The sequence below is a fragment of the Plecotus auritus genome (assembly GCF_963455305.1).
Source record: "Plecotus auritus genome assembly, chromosome: 2".
NCBI classification, from domain to species: Eukaryota; Metazoa; Chordata; class Mammalia; order Chiroptera; family Vespertilionidae; genus Plecotus; species Plecotus auritus.
This window is the reverse complement of record NC_137771.1, coordinates 217,268,506-217,291,500: the sequence shown is the minus strand read 5'-3', so window position 1 is coordinate 217,291,500 and position 22,995 is coordinate 217,268,506. Positions and strand designations below refer to the sequence as shown.

The window sequence follows — 22,995 nt, the reverse complement described above, 5'->3', positions numbered from 1 at the left end:
ACTAACTAACTCCAAAGGCCCAGAATTTCAATCATTCTGTGTCTCTCCTCTTACAGGGAAGGCTCTGATTGTAAGCTGCTGAAGGCAGAGAAATGACACATTTCTGCTTAAGTTTTAGTTTAACTCTTTAAGGTGATCTGTGTCTTGTTTTTAATTTACTGGTCAGCCAATGTAAAATGTTTTGAACACTCTATTGATATCCCCTTCCGGCTTAACGAGGAATATAGTCCATTTGAAAAACTAGAGAGTGTTTGTCGTAGACTGGAAAATAATGCAGTACTCTGTCTTGTCGATGTGTGTTCTGTTTTTTTCCCAGTGATGCCGTAATTCTTTTTGAAAATGTCTTGATGTCTGCTCACTGAACACAAGAGTTACTTATTTTTTCAATATTAATTCATAGAGAATCAGTCTCAAACTATGAAAGCAGGCTGGGGATTAAGTCACTAAAACTATTATTGGTTTATCTTCCTAAAAAAGAGAAAAGGTTTTATCACTGTTTGCAAATAATACCCTACACATTCAAAAAGTTTACAGGAATGGTCTTCTTACCCAGAAATAACTGATGAATGTTTTTTGTGGTTACACCTTTTGGACGTTTCTCTATGCACACTTGGTACTTGTCAGTATTCCCTTAAGTCCCGGTTTGCCGCTCTGTTGACTAATGAGTTTGCCGACCACGGCCTTAAGTAATGGTGGAATGGTGCTTGATCATTGATAAAGCTCTTTCTCCTGTCTGTGCATTTAACTTGGGACGAACAGAGAACCAGGGAGAATGTGGCTTGCCCAGGATCACAGAGAAAATAAGTGGTGGCATTCAAGGGGACCCTGAGCCGAGCCTGGGCCAGCTGCTCGGGCTGCGTTTAAACCCCAGACTCGGCTGCTTCCCCCGAGACCTCTGCAAGTGGGCTCTCGTGACTTCTTGCCTTCCCCTGAAGCACCACCTGGGGCCCTTGTGAGGACACTCAGAAAGGACAATAATCGTTCGGTGAACTCCATTTTACAAGGAGTAATAAAATCCCCGCTCTCTGCGCTTGCAGCCGAGGGGAAGAGATGAACTGTAGAGGAACTGGATCGCTCAGGTGTATTTGTGAGCTGCAGAAGGAAGTACGTCTCATCTGATACGCGAATGAAGCGCTAGAGATGAGTCGTCCTCATCGCAGTAGTTGTTACAGAATATTTCATAAATCGGGTATTTAATAAATGTGGCTTTACAGTATTTGAGTTTCCAAAGCAGGTTTTAATTTTCTTTCTCACTGCAATTAGAAATTCAGATGTCATTATTTTTATTTCACATATGAAGAAACAGCCTCGGAAGGGGCCATTTGCCCCAAATCACGTCCTTTGTCCATTCTCTACCATGCACTGTTGGCAGGAGAAAGCACCAAACCACATTTCTCTTTGGATTCATCCAAACAACTTAGTATTCTCAGGAACATGATTTTCTCATATTTTGAAGACTTGGCATGCTGTCACTTTCTTTCCCCTCACTGTTCCTGACAACGTGTGACATCCAAAATCGATTTGCGTTAATAATCCCTACTTGCATGCCTGGGATGTGCCCATCAGTAAGCTGATGGTCTTTTTTTTTTTTTTAATATATATTTTTATTTATTTCACAGAGGAAGGGAGAGGGAGGGAGGCATAACAACATCAATCATGAGAGAGAATCATTGATAGGCTGCCTCCTGCATGCCCCCTACTGGGAATCAAGCCTGCAACCTGGGTGTATGCCCTAACTGGGAATCAAACCTTGACCTCCTGGTGTAGGTCGATGCTCAACCATTGAGCCACACCAGCTGGACTTTAACTGCTGATCCATCAAGCACACCTCATCTCCCCATGGACATCTTTGCTCACCCCACCTTACCTTCCCACTCTTCTTCTCCCCAGGCCTTATTTCCCCTCTCTCGGCTTCATTTGCCCCTTCTCCATTTATGAATCCCGAAAGCTTTGTTTCTCTCCCTTGCCTGTTTTCTTCGAAGACCCGTGTCTAAGGTCAAGTCCACATTTCTGAGAATCAGAAGCACTTTGGAAACAGCAGCCAGCAGCAAACCATGGTGGGCACTCTTGTGCCGCCTGCGCTGTTGCCTTTGGGCCAGACCCAGGGGTCTCGCACAGGAGGAATTGTGCAAGCCAACCAACACGAGAAGAAATACCCGCATTTCACACGTGTCAACTGCACGTCATCTCTTCCGGGGAAACCGGCTTTTACAAAGAGAGACAGACAGGCCGGCTTACTTTCTGGTTTATCTCTCTTACCCTCACACCGGGAACAAATTTGATTCACTCCAGAGCAGGTGATATGGGGAAACCTTTCTCTCCCAATAAGTTCATATTTGCATTTCCTCTGGAGATTGGACGGAGTCCTTTGTAGTTAATTAACTGTAAAATAAGATAAGATTGGGCAGTGGTAAAAGAAGGTATCTTTAAGATTTTCCGCTGGGCTGGGTATAATATATTTTATTTCTCATAAAAACACATACACACACACAAGAAACTAGCTGTAAACTCTGAGAGGAAAACCTACGCCCCTCCTCCAGCTTCTCTTTGATGTTCTGCGCATCCTGGTGAGTGCTTTTGTGAGAAAACGAAGGGGTGGGATTGGAACCAGCAGCCAGAAGCCTTTGAAAGTGGTCCCCCTCCCGCTCCTGATGCTCAGGATTAACTCGCTGTGGTTCTCTGCCACCTGCTCCTTTTTTTATAACGTGTGTATTGCACATGCTTTTCCCTGCTCTGTGTTCAGGAGCCTCGACTTACCATCTTGATTTGTCTCGTTTGCTTTCCGTGTCTCTTGCTTCCTGTGCCCAGTCGAGCCTGTTGACGCCCGCCCTGCTGCCGACCGAGGACTGACCACTCGACCAGGTATAGCCCGGGACCTCCTACCCCTCAGCATCTTTCGCTTGAGCTTGAGCAGACGCCGCCCCCTCTCTTCGTTACTAGCCTCTCGAAAATGCTGATGTTGAGAAATAGGGTTTGAAACGACGTGGAAGCCAAACTTTTTTAAATTCCCCTTTGCTTTACCTAAGGCTTCATTTCTTACGTGTTTTTTTTTCTTTCTTTCTTTCTTTCCGAGCTTTCCTTTTTAAACAATAAAAGAAAGGCCTTCCAACTTGTTCTAAATATTTTTTAAGTGGAGAGGATTCTGTAGAGCCTGTCTGTGCTCGGGGATGGAAGCCCACACAGATGCAGGCCCTGCCTGGTGGCGAGCTGGTTGCTGCCATGAACGTGTCATGCTTTCCTATTGGGAATCGGGATGAGTCTTTGCTAACTGAACTGGGCTCAAACTCCAGCCAGTTCCTCAGGGAGACCTGACTTTCTAAAAGGATCAGAATTGGAGTATCTCCATAACCCAGAAAGGTTTGCATGTCCTCTTTTGTGGGTTGTATTGAGTTATTTTCTCAGTGAGTGGCTAAAATTCACCAGGGCTGTATGTGCACAATTTTACATACAAGCCCTTTCTTTCTCATACTCCTTAACATTCCGAAAACAGACACTTCTTTCTTACAGTTCCCCAAGCACTACGCAGAAACGGTTTTTCACTCTTCGCTCTGTACTTAGTCTATGTCTGTGTCTCAAACTTAGTTTTAAGAATCATGTCACACCACCACAGGACCACACTGCTGTTCACGCCACCCTCAGCCTCACCCAACTGAGCCGAGGCAGTGTGGTCAAAGCCTCAGAAAGAGGAGCGAAGTTACTGAACTGAGATATCTGTGTGTCCTGGGGAGAGTTTACTCCCAACAATGCACACCTTCGCATGTTTATTTCGTTCTTTAGCCTCACGATGTCCCTGTGCATAATCATAGGACAGGGAATTAACCTCGTTGAAGATGTTAACACACAGAGGCCCCAGGTTCAGATATAGTCAGCCATGGGGCCAGGAGCACGCTCTGCCCCTCTCGCAGGCTCGGGCCACTTCTGTCCCCACCACAGTCACTGAGGACTCAATCGAGTCTGACTTATGGCATCTTTCATGCCTCTGCACTGTGATGCACAGGGCAGCAGGGACAGTGGAGTGACATCTTGACAGCTAATCTCGTTGATTTTATGAATCTCCGTCTGCAGGGCTTCTCAAAGGAACTTGAATTAGAGTAAGTCAGACACAGCTTCGACTCCCTTAATGTCTTCCTTATTGCGGGTGCCACACAAGTGAATGTCAGGGAGCCAGCAGTCGACACTCCATCCTGTTCAGCCTACGGGTGGGGCCCAAGGCGGAGGGTCAGTTTCATTCTAACCGCAACCGAGACCAGCCCAGATTGGTCATTTGCCTTGGGCCTTTTATTCATGGCATTTCCTGCTTTATTTTTAAAGGAAGAGATGCTTTTCATCTATAAACATTAAAATGTGAATTAAAATTTATGTAGGTCTTACATTGGGCATGCTGGGCCGATATGTTCCCATTGAAATATCCAGGAAGGGGCAATACCACCATTTTTCTTTAAGAAAAGAAAAATCTGACATGAATAAGACTTTTTTCCATATATTTTCAAACAAAAAACATTCTGCTTTTAGGGAAGAGCTAGAGAATAATTAGAAGTAATATATAGATGGAAAGAAGGTCTATGTAACATCTTTGTTGTAACAATAGCAACAGTTCATTTTGCTATTTCACAAAGATCGATGCCCTAACTGCTGTGATGGGTCAAAGGAAATTAAATAAGTTCCCTGCTCAGAATGGAATTGAAGAGATGCACACAATTTGTGTATTCAGAATGATGAGATGGAGTTAGAAAGGCAGGGATACACAGAACATGCAGTGTGAACCAGGATGTCTGTGATGTGAGCAGATGGGGCACTGACAAAGGGTGTGCTAACCAGGCAGTTGCTGGAGGTGAGCTCTGGGAAGGGCTTGAACAATCTGAGGCATGTCCATTGGCAAAGAAGAGGGGAGTGATTCTATGCAGAGGAGGGCACAGCTTAGGCCAAGCTGCCTTATACAACATAGGGCTTGGGTTCCCCCAATAGAAGAAGGTCATGGGTTGGAAAGGATGCTCAGAGAAGAAGTGAGGAAGATTCCAGTTAAGGCATGCTTATGAATAGTGGTATTTGCTGGATATGCATAACGACATAGGTGTGCTATCCTATATAACAAAAGGCTAATATGCAAATTGTCCTCAGGAGTTCAACCGACCAGGAGTTTGACCGCTCACTATGATGTGCGCTGACCACCAGGGGGTGGTGCAGAATGAAGGAAGGCCCCGGCTGCCAGTCGGCAGCCAGCAGCCAGGGGAAGGAAGGCCCCAGCTGGCAGCTGGAAGGCCCCAATCGGCCCTGATTGCTGGCCAGGCCTAGGGACCCTACCCGTGCATGAATTTCGTGCACCGGGCCTCTAGTATTTTTATACTTGTAGTGAGTCTCTTGAGCATCTGGACCAATTTATCCCCATGTTTTGGTTCTTCCCTCACCATACTTGATAAGACTACATGCTTGAGTCTAAGGCACCAAATTATATCTTCAGATTTTCCAAACTTAGAAACCCTCGCCCGGGGTTGTCAGATCAGGTCATTGTGTTTGAACAGCCACTGTTATCACTCTGAAACAAGTAATAAAGGGTTTTTGTATAATCACAGCTGAGGAAAATGACTTCTCCTTGCCCTTCACATCTGAACTACCAGGGCACTGTAACTTCTAGAATGTGGAGTCAGGTAGTGAGCACAGTGGTGATTTTTGAGCCTAGTGGCCATTACAGCTACTCCCTGTGGCTTATTTCCAGAGAAAAATAGACTCCAAAGGACAAATTGCACCATTTGACCAGAATAAAGAAGAAAAATACATTAGCAGCCTCTTCACAGGGGCGGAAAGAGAGCCTTTCCACTGTAATTTATTACCACCCTTCTCAGTCCTTGACCCCAGGCCACGTGAGAGGCGTCAGGAAGGCTGTGTCTCTTCCCTCAAATGCGCACAGACTCTCCTCACTGGCCAGGACTTAGAAAACTGGAGTCACGCCAGGGCGTAAAATAAAATCAGCACAACCCAGAAGATGCATCTGGTGAGCCTGTAAACAGAGGCAGAGGTCCCTGCGATTTATTGAACTCTGCCCATCATGTTTTATTACACGCAGTGTCAACTTTTTGTCATTGGTATTGCCTATGTGCAAGCTTATTAACTTTTCTCCCCTCTTAGTGAGATTTGCTTAATGTACAGAAAGTCTTTTCACTGGATGATTATAAATGCTGTGCAAAAATGAACTAGCAAGAGCTCTTTGTGCTGAAACTCTCTTAAACTATTGAGCTATAATTATCTGTTGTTCTGATTTGATACATGAAATTGAATTTTTTTTTTTTTTTTACAAACCAAAGTATTCTTGGTATCCTTTGAGAAATAATGTGGGCTTTTAAATTTTTGAGTGAGGAGCACATTTTTTTAACTTATTTTTTGATGCGATTATTTGGTCTCACAGATCTAAAAGAAAAAACTATTCAAAAGACTTTTCTAAAAATCTCAGAAGTATAATATTAACTATTTCATTGCTATACCCTAGTGACAGAAAAAAAAAAAAAGGATGAGGTGTAAAGAAATCACTGTGGTTCTGCAAAGATCTCAGATTTAAAAGTGCTTGTGGAAAGATAAAAGTATACAACCAGTAAGAATAAAAGCGTGTTAGTGTCACAGCCCAATAAAAATTAGGGTCAGAAATGTTAAGGCCAAATGAGGTGAAACTTAGGAGAAAGTGCTAATAATTTTAAAGCAAGGAAATAAATAAGAATAGAGAACCACCAGTCCTTTGTATTAGTTATCTACTGCTGTGTAACAAATAGCCCCATGACTTAGCCACTTAAAAACAACAAGCATTAAGTTTCTTACAGCTACTGTAATGCTCAGGATATTAAGCAGGGTTCAGCTGGTGCTTCTGGCTTAGGGTCTCTCATGAGGTTGCATGGGTGACATCTGCCAGCGCTGTAGTCATCTGAGGACTGACGCGTGACTGGGACTAATGAGTCTATTTCCAGGATGGCTCCCCCACATGGCTGTGGACAGGAGACCTGAGTACCCCACCAGGTGAACCTTTTTATAGGGCTGCGTGCATGTCCTCACAACATGGTGGCTGGCTTTCCCAGACCGAGAGAAAGAATAAAAGGGAAGCTGCAATGTCTTTTACGACTTAGCCTCAGAAGTCACCCACCATCACTGCCGCCATATTTTATTCATTAGAAGCAAGTCCAATAGAGGAGTGCCAACAGATTTTTGGATCTATTTTAACACTGTCACCCATCTCTACCCAAATCATTATGACCCAGACAAATAGCAGGCTAAGAGAACCTGAATGTGAATTCATAGAGCTGTTCTCCATGATCCTTGCAGAGTCTGGAGAACAGGAGAAGACCTGGGAAGGTGGGAATAAGAAAATGTAGTTCCAACAGGCACAAGGGAACGACGGGAGCGTTACAATCTACAAGCCAGCTATAGATAGAGATCGATCTTGAGTCTGTTCGGACAGCCTGTTCAATGGAAACTGTGAGCAACTGGACATGAAATGGGTGATTGGTCATAACCAGCGTGGGTTCCAGAGGTCTGGTCCAGTTATCCTCTGTGCCTTCATCGGCTGTGCTGCTAGCCCAGAGCGTCAGATGCTGGGACACGGTGCTTTTCTGTTCCAGCGACGTCTGTGACGAGTTTCAGAGGGCCTTTTAGACAAGGTGGCAGGAGGGACTGACACAGAGCAAGAGCCCAGGTCCCATGGGAGCTGAAGGAACCGGGAATGTGTAGCCCGAGTCAAGAGGAGAATCAGCAGGACCCACTGGCTCTCTGTGGGCACCTGATCTGTTCAAGGCTGTAATGCAGAAGGCAGGGTTGGGCTTGTCATGTGCTGAACAAGGAACTTACAGCAAACTGATTTGGGGGTAAGACAGGCCACTGTCTGAAAACAGAAGCAAACTGACAGATTCGCCCTCTGTTCAGACGGGAGCTGAGAGTTAGCCCTTGGCCGGGAACACTGAGAGGACATGATTTTAAAAGCCCTTCTCATCCTAGAATTCTGACTTTTGATATTGAAATACTACAGTGTAGAAACTCATGCTTTGTACTTCCCTCTTTTTGTTTTAAAAAATGACTTTGCACCTTTGTTTTTAAGCTTCAAATTATTATTATTTGAAAAATGAAATACATTGTGACCATTGGTGAAAGAGTCATAGCAATTTGTAGAGGAGGAAGTCAGTCGCAAAGGAGCCTTTTCAAAGATTATGTACCGCAGCTCTTTATTCAGCCCATGAGCCAATTACACTCTGTATCTCTGACTAAATCGCTTAACTAAATAAATGATAGGATTTTTACAAGGCCTCACTGCATAGATACAGGAACATAATTTATTGGTTAACGGAACAAAAAAGCCTCAAAGTAGCAGTTTTGTTCTACCAGATAATTGATGTTCATTTTTAAAGGCTTTTATTATGTTTTTTTCTGAAGGACTGTGGGCACATGTAAAAAACACATGCAATCCATGAACCCATAAGGCCCTAAAACAAGCCAGCTTATTCTAGGAACAAACCTTGCAACCTCCCAGCTAGCACTTAACTTCTGTTTTTCCCCATTTAAAAAAAATACATATATATAAGATATTCTTAAAGGTAGTAAAAGCTTTAACTTCAGATTTCTTTAATCTTTAAAAAAATGGTTTTGTTTAAAATAGGTGGTGGTTAAGGATTCCTATATAGGGTGCCGTTTTTCTTGACAGAAGTCACTCATTTCATCCAGCTTCAGGCCTAGAAAGGGTTTCCTGTGGCCTCGGTGTTGTAGCGTTGCTGTTCATAGAGAAAACGCATGGACTGTCTGTGTGCTTTAATCATGGTGTCACGCTTATGGTGCCACGCAGGTTCGGGGCTGACCAATATCAAGACGGAAGAGATCTCTGAGGTGAAGATGGACGCGGAGTTCCGCCACGACTCGGGATACGAAGTTCATCATCAAAAACTGGTACGTAGAATAATTGGCCTCTTCCTCCCCTCTGTCTCGCCAAATGACATATCAGCTCTTGTTCGTCGATCCAGTTAAGAAAAAGATTAAGAACACAAGTGGAACACACCTGTTTCTAGGAATCTCACCAAAACAGGAAGTAAAGAGAGAGAGTTTCTTTTTTTTTTTTTTTAATATATTTTATTGATTTTTCACAGAGAGGAAGGAAGAGGGATAGAGAGTTAGAAACATCGATCAGCTGCCTCTTGCACACCCCCTACTGGGGATGATGTACCCGCAACCAAGGTACATGCCCTTGACTGGAATCGAACCTGGGACCCTTCAGTCCGCAAGCCGACGCTCTATCCACTGAGCCAAACCAGCTAGGGCGCGAGAGGTTCTTTATGTGCCAGTTCTTTGTGTCTGGAAGGCAGCTAAGCCCACGCCGGGCTGAAGGTAGAATTCATGTCTACTGTAGCAGCCATTCTAAGCAACTCGCATTCTGGTGGGTTTGTTGTGTGTTTTTTTTTAGGAAAATAGGTTTATAATAGATTTACCTGAAGCATCAAAAGCTCAAACATGTGCAAACACTGCGTAGCATCAGCAACACTTTTATTCTGGCTGTTCGCTCACCTAAGTGCATGTTTGTTCGACTCTATTTTGCTTCTTCGTTGCTCCCGACTCCCTTGTTCTAAGTTCTCCTGCAGGGGTAGGATTTGGGGTAGGATCTTGGGGTCTCTGTGGAGGTGAGCATGGCTGCAGACTGTTCCCAGGGGTGCTGTTGGTTACAGACTGGAAAAGGCAAAATGGCAGCTTCCTTTTCAGACTAAAATCACCACCCCACCGCCTCCAAATATTAGAATTAGAATAAATCAAAAAGCAGCCATTTCCTTGGTAGGCAGCTCTAGTCATGTAGAATCCTTTACGAAAAGCTTCAGGTGAATCCTGCATTATGCTAGTGTTTCTTTCATCTTATCAGTAAGCACAGTAGGGGCGGGGGTTAAATTAATAAAGGAGACAATTTCATTACACATTCAGTGATGAACAAGAAATGCTAATAAAATTATAACAATAATAATATTTGAAGTTCTCACGCTCAGGCACTTATTTTTGTTTTAGTTGATGTGTGTGGTTTTTAAAAAATATTTTTGTGTTCTTTTTTCCCCCAAGGGGAAATCTCTCTTTCCAATATTCACAAATAAAGTTTATAAATCCAACTCTTAAACTCCCAAAGAAATGCCTTTGATGTATTGTTTATGCCTCGACTTTTCACTCTAAATAATTGGAACACATCAGAAATAACTGACTTGAGATTCAGATTTGCATTTTAACTCCCATAATTTGGGGGGTGGGGAGTGGGTAAAAGGACATTTAGCTTTTTGGAGCGTGATTTTCATTGGCAAGTTAATCAGTATAGTTATTCTAGAATCGGGGGCATTCTTCATCTGGCTGATGCGGAAGAGGTTAAAAGGAAAACGGGGGGAGCTGCTGAAGAGGTGGAGCCGGTGGGGCTCAGAGCTGGAGATTAATGTGCGGGTTTGCCTTTTCTGGTGCCCGTGTCATAAAAGTCCGTTGCTGCAATTACACCGACTCCGACTCCTGTAATGCGACAGTGATGAATGGCGGCGGCGGCAATTAGGAGAATCAGCTCCCTCTACTGAACTCCTTGATAAGATAATGCACTGTAATTAGTGGGATGAATATTACGAAATTACAGTATTTTCTTAAAGACACAGGGAGATGGCCAGACATGCCTTTATTCCTGATTACTTCATACTTGTATCACTAGCTAATTAATGATTTGCTTTTTATCAATAATGTTGAGCGAGCAAATTCTTGAGGAAGGTGGAATATTTATGAGCAGCTGCTAATTTTGTTGCAAGTAAACCATGAGTAAAACTTACAGAAATTGGCTGTATATTATCTTGCCTCTTTAGATTGCTAGATTGATAGTTTTCATTATGAAAATCATACTGTCCTTGTGATGAAATAAATTAAACTATTTTCATTAAATTTTATAACAAATGTGAAATATGTTTAGTAGCCGTTAGGCCACATGTCCTGGCATGAGATCATCATGCAACAAGATGATACAAGTTGCGCCCTAACCGGTTTGGCTCAGTGGATAGAGCATTGGCCTGCAGACTGAAGTGTCCCAGGTTCGATTCCGGTCAAGGGCATGTACCGTGGTTGCGGGCACATCCCCAGTAGGGAGTGTACAGGAGGCAGCTGATCAATGTTTCTCTCTCATAGATGTTTCTAACTCTCTATCCCTCTCCCTTCCTCTCCATAAAAAATCAATAAAATATATTTTTTCTTAAAAAGATACAGGTTGCAGTTCCTATAATTCCATTCAAGTAGTTAAATTTGAGAAAGAATGGCCTGCTTTATAAACAGTAGGAAGCAGTGTAGTACAATAAGTTTATCATACTGAATAAATTTCTTCTTCACAATGACCTCCAAATTCTTTCTGCTGGTATATTTAATCCAAATAAATAGCAAAAATCTTAGTTGGGTTCCTGGAGACAACGTAGTAAGGAAGTATGAGTTATTGTGACCATTAAAATTCCTGCATATTACTTCCCTTTGAAATAACTGTCTTTTAAAACAAGGTTAATTAGTGTCCTACTGAATTATCGTGGCTAAAAGTGGGTAACAATATGTCCTTTTTCTTCTGTTTAACTCCTTTGTTTTGGAATGCTTATTCCTGTGTGTTGATGTTCCTCTAAGGCGGTGATTTTCAGCCTTTTTCATCTCATGGGGCACATAAACGATGAAAATTCTGCGGCACACCAAAATATATGTTATATTTTTTGCCGATCTGACCAAAAAAAAAAAAACAGGTATAATTTGACCCTTCACACTGGACAGCTATTGTTGTATTAGCTGTTGTCATTTTTTTATTTGACAGTCGAAGGGGAAAGAGGCCAGTGCCCCTGACTAATCAGGTATTGTGTGTTTTAAAATTTGGGGGGCCCACCAGTGTGCCGTGGCACACCGGTTGACAATCGCTGCGCTAAGGAAACGAGGACATCTGCGGGTTTGGAAAGCACCTAAGGCGTAGTTGTCATGCGTCAGGGCTCCCAGTTTTAAACCTGCTGTGACTAGGAAAATGCTGACCTCCTTTTATAATCATGACTCATAATTCTACGGCTTTTGATGGAGCCACGCTGCTGCCCCACCTCTCAGCAAATGTTCCGCCGGCCAAAGGGTTCCAGGGTCCTCTGGGCTTGTTTTTTTGCTCCTCAGAGGACAGGTGGGGAGAAAGTAGGCTTGCTAGACCTGGGGAAGCCACCCGTTGTCCATCATTCTATCTATAGACAATAAATGTTGTTCTTAGTAAGTAGAATGTGTGAATTTTTTTTGTTTCAAGCATGCACCAAGAAATGGTGGGACCAGCAATTCAAACTCATAGCATGAGAAATATTGAATAATTCTAAAACTGTCCCTATACCTCATCAAAATGTGCAGTTACAACCTGTTTTCTTGATTTGTTTTTCAAGGTGTTCTTTGCAGAAGATGTGGGTTCCAACAAAGGAGCAATCATTGGACTCATGGTGGGCGGTGTTGTCATAGCAACAGTGATTGTCATCACCTTGGTGATGCTGAAGAAGAAACAGTACACGTCCATCCATCATGGTGTGGTGGAGGTAAGTAAACGGGGCTGCGTGTTTGCAAGTGGGAGTTAGAGACTGCAAGGGGATACTTTTGCTTGGCATTAGACTAAGGATCAGCCAAGTATTTCTCTTTGAAAAAAAAGCTATATCCCTGCATAGAGCTCTCAAGTTGCAGCTCTTTTCTTGTTTTGGTCTTTATTCATTCCGACATAAGAACTATTGAGGCATTGAGGTTGTGCGCCTACATCAACTTCTCATCATTCGTATTGAAATAGCAAACTATTAATCATAACACCTGTCTTAGAAAATTGTGATCACCTCCAACATTAAAAGAAAGGAAAAAAGTGGCAGAACTTAAAATTGAATAAAGGAAGTGCAAGGCTGCTTTCCCCACCACCCCCCCCCCCCAAAAAAAAAAAAATCTAAACACATTTATTCCCAGACTTTTTTGTGTGTTTCTTAAATAGTCTGACCTCTAACTAAAACCAGGTAATAGTAAATAATAATTATCAGTAAAGAGTCTTACCTTTAAAGTTTTTCAAAAAAATATGTCATGCCCAGCTGGCATGGCTCAGTGGTGGTGTGGTGACCTGTGAACCAGGAGGTCAGGGTTCGATTCCCGGTCAGGGCGCATGCCCAGGTTGCGGGCTCAATCCCCAGTATGGGGCGTGCAAGAGGCAGCGGATCAATTATTCTCTCTCATTGATATTTCTATCTCTCTGTCCCTCTCCTTTCCTCTCTGAAATTAATAAAAATGAATGTATATTTTTTAAATCATGTCATACCAGACAGCTGAGCAGAACATACACGGTTATTCAAGATGTTCAGCCTGCAACCCTGCCCTTTCACCTGAAATAGTCTAGTTTTGAGCCATTTAGTGCAGATGTACAGGAGGCGGAGAGAAGACCCACCAGGGACAGTCGTGGTTACTGCATAGTTATATCCTTGAGACTGTTTCTCCCCACAGCCTAGTCTGTGACTGACATGGCTGTGGATAGCACAGGAGGTAGTGGTTACACCAACAAACTAGAGTAAGCTGCAAGATTCAAGTACAACTTTCTAAACCTGTGATACAAAATATTGAGAAGTAAAATTTACAAATAAGTTTTTTTTATGCTTTTCAAATACAGGTGGGGGGAAGGACACTCATGGTACATATGATTTCTTAGAAAACAATTTGAGACAGCAAATGAATCCATCTTGAGAAGTGTCAGATTTTTAGAGCCGAAGAGATCTCAGTGATGAATCAAACTGATCTTCTCATTTTGTAGATGAAAGGACACACCTTAACTTGAAAGGCCACACCCCTGGCCCTACCCCAGAGAAAAGAGACCCAAACCCAAGGAAATGTTTGCTCAATGTCAAGCTAAGTAGGGCCAAGGTCAAAGTATACATTTTCCCACCTCCTCGCCATTGGCTTTTCCTTCAGAGAAATGTCCGGATATTTCCCAGTGAGTTAAATTTCTCACCAAACCCGAGGAAACATGCTCCGAACCATTCTTGATTATGGGGGAGCAGGAACAGTTTAAATATATTAAATGTGTGGCAAAGCCAGACACCTCACTGTGTTCAGCCCCTAACATCTCCAGGCTACTTGTTTATAGTAGCTACTTATGAAAATTGGTTTTGAGTCTTATTTCCTCTGTGCATATGGGTTCGGATGTGCTAAAGAGCAGAGAAAGGAATGATTGAATCCAGGGAACGGGTAGCAAAATGTAAAAGAACTGAGTGGTTAGCAAACTAGACTGTGAGGTGATTTCAAATCAGCAGTGACGGCGTCATCGAATTTGGGGTATTGCTCTTAGTAGGATTTCTGAGCTTGTGTCCTATGAAACAGTATAAGATAGCATTATTACTAGCATTGGCTTACCTCACTTGTACTCAAAACAGTTTTGTTTTTTACTTTAATTCCAGGTCTGAGCAAATAAAAGTTTGTTCATACTTGAATAATTCAAAAGCCTTTTTAAATTTACCTAATGTAATCGTGTTTTAATTGCCTTGGACTGATAAATCGACCCAAAAGGCAGCTTCCTTTTTATCCAAGTGCCTGAATTTGATGCCAGAGGCCACATACAGTAAGTCCTCACTTAATGCATCGATAGTGTAAACAGCGTACAACAAAATCAATTTTATCAATAGGCTAATTGATAGAAACAAGGGTCATGTTTCTGTGGCATCTCATCCACTTTATAAGGAGATGACATGGTGTGGGGACCTGCTGTATTGGTTTGCTCCGGCTGCCATAGCAAAGCCACACATTGAGGGCTCCAACAACAGAAATTTACTTTCTCACGAGCTGGAGGCTGGACATCTCAGATCAAGGTCTCGTAGATGGCTCGTCTCCACCTTCACCTCTTCTTCCCTCTGTGTGTCTGTGTCTGACCGCCTCTTCTCATAAAGACACCAGTATTACTGGACTAAGGCTTACCCTAACGATCTCATTTAACCTCAATTACCTCTTTAAAGACCCTGCCCCTAATATAACCAGATTGTGAGGTACCGGGGGTTAGGACTTTAATGTATGGGTATGGGAGGAACAATTCAGCCCTTATCAGAGCTAAGGATGCTGGGCAGAGAAGGAGGCTGGCACAGAGGCTGTCTGCCATGGTTGTGCCAGGGACTGACCAGGTACTTAACTTGAAAGGACACACCCCTGACCCTACCCCAGGCCCAGGGAAACAGGCTTTCCAGATAGGAGGCTGGGAACCTGAGTGTTAAATTTTCCTGACTGAGTCAGACATCTAAGAATCATCTTCAGTATTTTTTAAGTCTACCTTACAGCTGCCTACGTGAAATATTTCTTTTGGTTACCAAGGAACGTCTCCTTGGATTTGAAATATCAGAGACGTTGACACTTCAACACAGATTCTGGAAAAAAGGAAATAATTTTTAAGCCAAGAGGCATCCTTCAAGGAACAAAATTATAGGGAGGGCGGTTATGCAGCTCAGCTCTTCTTTTGATATTCATCTTGCTAGCTTCTTGAGAGCAACTAGAAACCTCTCTGGAGTGAGTATCCTACCTCGTTTTGTGTTTCTGAAGAAACGCGTTGTCAAGCTCCGTGCTGAGCTGTGTAAAGCAGTGTTGGACCAAAACTTCCTCCAAGGTGTGTCCACCAGCCCTGCGCTGAAGAAGGTTGTAGGCTAGCTGGGGTGGTAGAACTCAGGCGGAGAGCTGCAGCCCAGCCTGAGCACCTCGGCTGTCTCACCTGGCCCATTAAGTCTACCCTCAAGGGAAGTGATTCTCCTACAAACGTTTGCTGTCCGTCTCAGCAGGCTCTCCAGTACCCGGAAACGAGTTCATGTCCAGCTCTGGTTAACCTGCTTCTTTAGTGACTGATCCTGCTTCCCTAAGAACAAAGAGGAATAGATGAGTAGTTGCAGTTGGACTGGCTGGAGCCTGTGGGGACAGTACAACTGTACTTCACACTATCAGTGCACGAAGAAACCATGGCGAAGGCATTGGTCTCCAGGACATCTCTCATCTTAGAGGGAAAGATTCCGACAGACGATGATGGCACTGGGAAATGAAAACGAGCCTAGCATTATTAATAGAGCTGTTCCCCACTGGAAATGAGCATTCACTAGTTTTTGTTGTTAACGGATAAGCAGTAAACATTGATTTAATGATTTGCTTAGCCATAAGGCCAGAGAGTCATTCTGCGAGACATTAACCACGGTTTCCCAAGGAGATGAGTGTGCTTTATTTGAGCCTCAAGCAGTGACACCATGGCCCTCTGTTACACTGCTTCCCCATCGGACCCCCTTCCTTGGTGGCTGCGGAGCCTGGCTCCAGCTGAATTATCCACTGTGACTCCTGCTTGAATCGGTCGTGCAAAGCCCACTGACCCCTGGTTCTGTTTACTAGCAGGTGGGACTTTTCTACACGGGTGTCAATGGATGGTGGATACTTAAAAATATCTATCATAGCTTTTTCCACTCCTCCCCCTAAATGGAGACTTTGCCGTTAGTGGGGGTTGGGGACAGACCTCCACTAAAGGCTGGTTTGGCTCAGTGGTTGAGTGTCGACCTATGAACTACTAAGACAGATATTTTTGGAGGGTACAAATTTGTAAGGAGTAGTAAAACAGCCCTGGAGTTCTAATGCACAGTATAGTGAATATAGACAATATTGTAATCATCAAATTTGCAAAGAGAGTAGGATTTCATTATCCCAACCACTAAAAAGAAAAGATAATTCTCTAAGGTGATAGAGGCACTAATTATCGCCACAATGCCAGTCATATTGCAGCGTATACATGTATCAAGCTAACATGTACAGCTTAGATTTATATAATGTCATATGTCAAATATACTTCAATTTTTTAAAAATTTAGGGGAGGGGAGCATAAATTCTTGATTATAGGGTAGAAAACATTTTTCTTTCACAGATCTGATAACTGGAACACCAGACGTCTCCTCACACCCCCAGTCATCTCGTGGATTATCTAAATAGGAAGGGAGTAGTTTATTTAGCTTTTTGTGGAGTTATGGTGTATGACTTTTTCTGATGAATGTGCCACAAAACTGGTAACACTAGAAAAATACTATGTATGTCCTTAAGGGTCCTTTTTCCTGGAGAAGTTGACCCAGGATGGGGTACTTAACAACCACCAGTAGAGAAGTTGGACAGAGTGGTCAGGTGAAATGGAAAGCAAATATAAGGAAAGTGAAGGTGGACTCGTGAGTCCGCACGTTCTCAAAGCCAACAGCCAAAAGAGAAATTGGAAGGTCAGAGGAAAACATCAAAAATGATTGTGAAATGCGCAGCACAGGTTCCAGAGCCTGCCTGAAGAATTGCTCCATGTAGGCACTACACATGACTGAATTACTTGTCGAGAGAGGGATTGTAATTAAGAAAAGGAACGTGTACACAATTGAACAGGAAATCAACTCCAGGAGGTCACTGGGAGAGATAAACGGGGGCTTGACGACTCGGTTGCTCTTTGCTTTAATTTTACTGGCTCCTTTGACGGTCTTACACTCCGTTGTTACTGCATACATTTTAGTTTACCTCCTCCCCCTCCCATTATCTGCCTGGATGACCTGAGGTGGAAAATTATAGGGATCCGGATTCTGATTTTGGTCTAACTCAGTGCTATGCATTAAAGGGACACCCATCAACACTGAACCTGCTGGGGGCTACTCAGAATAAAATTAGAAGTGGTGTTCCCTGGCTTAAGATACCTTCACTGGGGACACAGGAGAACTAGAGACTCAGAGACCCAGGTAGAATTTATCTCGAGGCCTGATGGTTGAGCTACAGATCCCTCTGGATGCAGTGAAGGGACAAGTGGCTCCAAAAAGTCAAGTTCAGGAAGAAAGGAGAAGGAAGAGTACTCAGAAGGTCTCCCCGAAGCCATGTGAGGTGCGGCCAGCTGAAGCCACGCTTCGGTGCAGTCAGGGCCCCGGGTCTCAGGAAGACCCACACCCCACAGAGAGCCACACGGAGGCTGCAGATATCCCCGCTGCCATCTAACCAGAAAGTCAGAGGGGATATTCCGAGTGTGTATGTGTGTGGTGTCATCTCAGCTAGCGATAGCTGTCCCTGCCCGTGGGCGGAGGGGGCTTCTGTCCCTGATGTCATTGTTCTATTGCTCCTTCTCTGCTTTAAGGGACCTAGAGTTTTCTAAATATATATATATTTTTTTATTTCAGAGGGAGAGGGAGAGGGAGAAAGGGATAAAAACATCACTGATGAGAGTCATTGATTGGCTGCTTCCTGCATGCCCCCTACTGGGGATTGAGCCTGCAACCCAGGCATGTGTCCCGATCGGGAATCGGACCGTGACCTCCTGGTTCATAGGTCAATCAATGCTCAACCACTGAGCCACACCATCCAGGCAAGGGACCTAATACTAATGTGCTGGTGCAGAGGCCCTGTCTGCTCAGGGTCACAGTGGGCTGGCTTTCCCTGGGGGCCCCAGCCGTGAGGGACAGGTCACTGAGCCCTGCTGGAGAGGAAAGCTCCCCCACACCCCATGCTCCTCCTTTTGTGGTAGGTTTATCCGTGCACATGGGGACTCAGTATTTCCCTTTTCAACCTGCAAGGGGCTGGGGGTGAAAAAGCCACAACCCGCACTCCTCGGGTGCCATTCTGTAAGGATAATCCTCTCTCCTGTGGCTTCTGAGCCGTCTGAGGTCAGCCCTCTTGGCCACCGGGTAGAGGATTAGCAAGTAGAAGACAGGCCTGAGAAGGCAGGCGAGTTAGATGCCTGGGCTGCACGCGGCCGCAGCCTGGCACTCCTGGCAGGGCTCTAAGGCGTTCCTGCCCTCGGAAGGACGTAAACTATTGAACTGCCAGGTGCTCTCTGCTCTTGATGAGAGCGGACGCCTGTGGACAGCCAGGGCGAGGGCTGGCGTGGCTCCTGGGGGGCGTGCAGCTATCCGTGGCAGCAGTCGAGCAGCGTGATGCTTTTCTCTGCACTTGGAACTGTGGCCGCTCTGGCAGATCAAGGTGGTGTGTGTGTTTTTTAAACCTCGGCATTCTTTGAAACTTCAGGTCAGAGGTGGCCCAGAGCAGAGAGGTGCCCAAGTCTGAACAGCACGCTGCCGCAGATGGGAAACATCTGTGATGATTCTCATAAGGACAGGGACACCGAGACTCCCTTCAAACAGTGTCCTCTGGGGGTCACACTGAGACCATGGGAAGACAGAGGATATTGGCACATCTTTTTTTCAATTTCACTGAGCATAATGGACATAGTACGTAATGGTTTTAGGTACAGAACATGATGAGTCGATACATGGATATATTGTGAAATGAGAACCACAATAAGTTTAGTCAACATCCATCACCTCATGTGGTTACAGGGGTTTTTTGTGTGTGTTTTTTGTTTTGGTTTGGTTGGGGTTTTTTTATTTATTTTTATTGATTTCAGAGAGGAAGGGAGAGGGAGAGGTAGATAGAAACATCAACGATGAGAGAGAATCATTGATCCGCTGCCTCCTGCACACCCCCCACTGGGGATCGAGCCTGCAACCCGGCATGTGCCCTCAACCCGGCTGGAATCAAACCTGGGACCCTTCAGTCCTCAGGCCAACACTCTATCCACTGAGCCAAACCAGCTAGGGCTATAGTTACAGGGTTTTTTTTCTTATGAGAACTTCTAAGACCTACTCTCTTAGCAACTTTCAAATGTCCAATTCCGTTGTTAGCTATAGTTACCATGCTGACATTACATCCCATGACGGACTTACTTTATAACTGGAAATTTGTATTCTTCACCCATTTCACCCACCTCCAACCTCCTGCCTCTGGCAACCACCACCTGTTCTCTGTATCTGAGTTTGGGGTTGTTTTAGAGTCCACATGTAATTAATATCACCCAGTTTTTGTCTTTCTCAATCTGACTTCAGTTAGCATAATGCCCTCAAGGGCCATCCACGCTGCTGAAAATGGCAGGATTTCCTTCTTTTTCATGGTTGAATAATAGTGTGTCTGTGTGTGTGTACCTCATTTTCGTTACTCATTCATTTCATTGTTTTCACGTCTTGGCTATTGATATTGAAATGCTGCGGTGAACATGGGGGTGCATATATCTTTTTGGCTTTGTGAATTCATTTCCTTCAGATAAATACCCGGAAGTGGAGCTGCTGGGTCATGCGGTAATTCTATTTTTAGTTTATTGAGGAGCCTCCACACTGTTTCCCATCGTGGTTGCACCAGTCTTTTAGGCTAAAGCATTCATCAGGCAGTGTGGTCTAGTCACGGTGTCCTATCGAGCTCCATCCCGAGACATGGTGTCTTAGCGCCAGCACAAGTGCCCTGGGCTTTTTGCTTCGTTGGTGGTGATGGGACAGCAGCGTGGGGTCAGAACAGGCCAGACTGGCTGTGTCTGCGGTGGGGACCCCGCAGAGGATCTGGGTGTCACTGTGCAGTGCTCCGCAGAGGGGAACGGGCCTGCCGTCTTCTGGAAATCAGGTGGGGACCCCAATCCCATCGTGTGCAGAATAAAAAGATGCCTTTGAAAAAAAACAAAAACCTCTTCCACACACTACATCCTAAGTTTTCTTTGGAAAACATGCTGCTGCTTTGTTCTGATTAAATTTGTGTTGCTTTTGTTCATCTTGCAATGCTTTCACAGAAGAGAAATTGTAAAAAGAATTACAAAACTAAGCTTCAATTCATTCAGCAAAGAGTTCCGTACTTGCTCTCTTCTGTGCACTGTGAGAGGTACAGCAAATATACTAGACACCTGAACAGCACTCCCCCAGTATAGGGATGAACATACCGTGTCCAGGGTGTAGAGAGTACATGGCCTGCTTCCCCCCAGCCCTGTCCTGACAGTGACACTGGGGGGATGTGGGGGCACGGGGAGACAGACACAGCACATTTACAATTGCCGGCCAATCTTAGAGATAAAGCACCATATCAACAGAGGATCTATTTTTAAACCTTTAGCCGGACATACTTCTACACTATCTTAGTGCTCACTTTAAAAAAAAAGAAAAAAAGATAATCTATAATCTAGAACAGCATGTCCTTGTTCTATTTTTTCTGACTGCCAAAGAAGAACCCCTTTGATGTACATGCATTGTTATCTCAGTTAACATATTCTCAGACCTCTCTTCCACATATTAAATTTGTTAAAAACAGGGACAAGTTAAACATGAGAAAAATACACAGTCTACATCTGAGTGTCTCCTAGTATCCTTTGCTGAATTTCTTCATGATACTCTTGGATGTTTTCCTAGTTTACCACCACACTTTCAAGGAAAGCAGTCTTCCACCATAGTTTTCTTGTCTTTTATTGAGCCAACAGAGAAGGAAAAAATATATATTTTCCACACTAGATGTATCCCGTTACTGTTGAGCTGAGTGAATAACCAAGGAACACGTCAAGGTTTGAAGCGCCACCTGGTGGCTAGTTGGAGCATCTGCGTCACTGGTGGGCACTGGGTTCTGCTCCAGATGCCCAAGTGCAGAAGAGAGAGAAGAAACGAGTGGTGTCCTTTGCCATCTTGGCTTCTCCATGCGCACTCTTTCACGGTTGATGTTTCTTTTCACTCACTTTTTCTCGCACTTGCTTTCCAGGTTGACGCCGCCGTGACCCCCGAGGAGCGCCACCTCTCCAAGATGCAGCAGAATGGCTATGAAAACCCAACGTACAAGTTCTTTGAGCAGATGCAGAACTAGACCAGCCGCCGCAGCAGCCTCTGACGTGGGACAACAAACACCATTGCTTCACAACCCATCGGTGTTCATTTACAGACTCTTGTGGAAAGAAACACACCCTCCTGTTTTATTTTTATTCTTTACTCATGACCACCTTTTTGACAGCTGTGCTGTAACACAAGTAGATGCCTGAACTTGAATTAATCCACAGATCAGTAATGTCTTCTCTCTCTCTCTTCACATTTTTGGTCTCTCCACCACATTCTTAATGGGTTTTGTGTACTGTAAAGACTTTAGCGGTATCAGACTAATGCATGATTAGATGCTCTCCTGATTATTTATCACGTAGCCCCTTAGCCAGTTGTATATTATTCTTGTGGTTTGTGACCCAATTAAGTCCTACTTGAAATACGCTTTAAGAAATCGATGAGGGATGCTTCATGTGGACGTGGGAGTGTAGCTGCTTCTCTTTGCCTAAGTATTCTTTTCCTGATCACTATGCATTTTGAAGTTACACGTTTTTAAGTATTCCAGGTGATTTTGAGACCTTTTTTTTCCCCCCATGATTGCATTTTACTGTACAGATTGCTGCTTCTGCTATATTTGTGATATAGGAATTACGAGGATACCCGTCGATTCCTTTGTGCCTGTTTTATGTGCACACATTAGGCATTCAGATTTGAAAATTTCTTGGTCCATGTATCTTTGGATCTTTGATAAAGAAAAGAATCCCTGTTCCTTGTAAGCACTTTTCGGGGGTTGGGGGGAGGGGCGGGAGTGCTCTGTGGGTCTCACATTACCAAGAATTCTCCCAAAAAAAATTTCTGCAGGATGATTGTACAGTCATTGCTTATGACCATGATAGCTTTCTACACTGTATTCCATAAATAAATTAAATAAAATAACCCTGGGCAAGAGTTTTCTTTGAAGAATGATGATGGACATTCAGTATCGGGAGTTATTTTAGGTGGGGGGAAAAGAGGCAGATTTAGTTTCCTTTAACCAGTGTAGGACATTCTGTCTGTGATACCAAAAGAGGAAAGGGGAAGGGGCAAAATCAGGGACTGGGGAACGGCATGCCTGGACAACCCCTTCTTTAAGATTTGTCTTCAATTTGTACAAAACGGTGTTTTCATGTAAATAAATACATTCTTGGAGGAGCGCCATTGTGCTGGTGTGAGTGATTCCATGGTTACCACCACCTAAAGATTAGGGAGAGGCCTAATGTTCTCTCATATTGGGCATCCACACCTATTGCGTCTTAGTTGTAAGTTTGAGATGGAAAATTTTGGGCCAGTGTGCATCCCTAGTGCTAGCAATATACCTCAGACATCTAACTCAGATTTTACTGGATCCAAAGCATTTTGCTGCCAC

General features: G+C 44.0%; 1 protein-coding gene across 8 annotated transcripts in view; it reads left to right on the top strand.

Moving 5' to 3' along the window:
• The window catches only part of APP (amyloid beta precursor protein), a 229,305-nt gene extending 206,524 nt beyond the window's left edge, over positions 1–22,781 (top strand). For 4 of the 8 annotated variants that reach the window (XM_080657586.1, XM_080657584.1, XM_080657582.1 and 1 more), the window contains 4 exons: positions 2,809–2,862; positions 8,810–8,910; positions 12,393–12,539; positions 21,541–22,781. In XM_080657586.1, coding sequence (XP_080513712.1) covers positions 2,809–2,862; positions 8,810–8,910; positions 12,393–12,539; positions 21,541–21,642 — 404 coding nt within the window. In that variant the 3' untranslated portion in view covers positions 21,643–22,781. The remainder of the gene's footprint in view (positions 1–2,808; positions 2,863–8,809; positions 8,911–12,392; positions 12,540–21,540) is intronic. The other 4 variants (XM_080657587.1, XM_080657585.1, XM_080657583.1 and 1 more) reach the window with 1 other exon arrangement.
• The last annotated feature ends 214 nt before the right edge of the window (positions 22,782–22,995 follow it).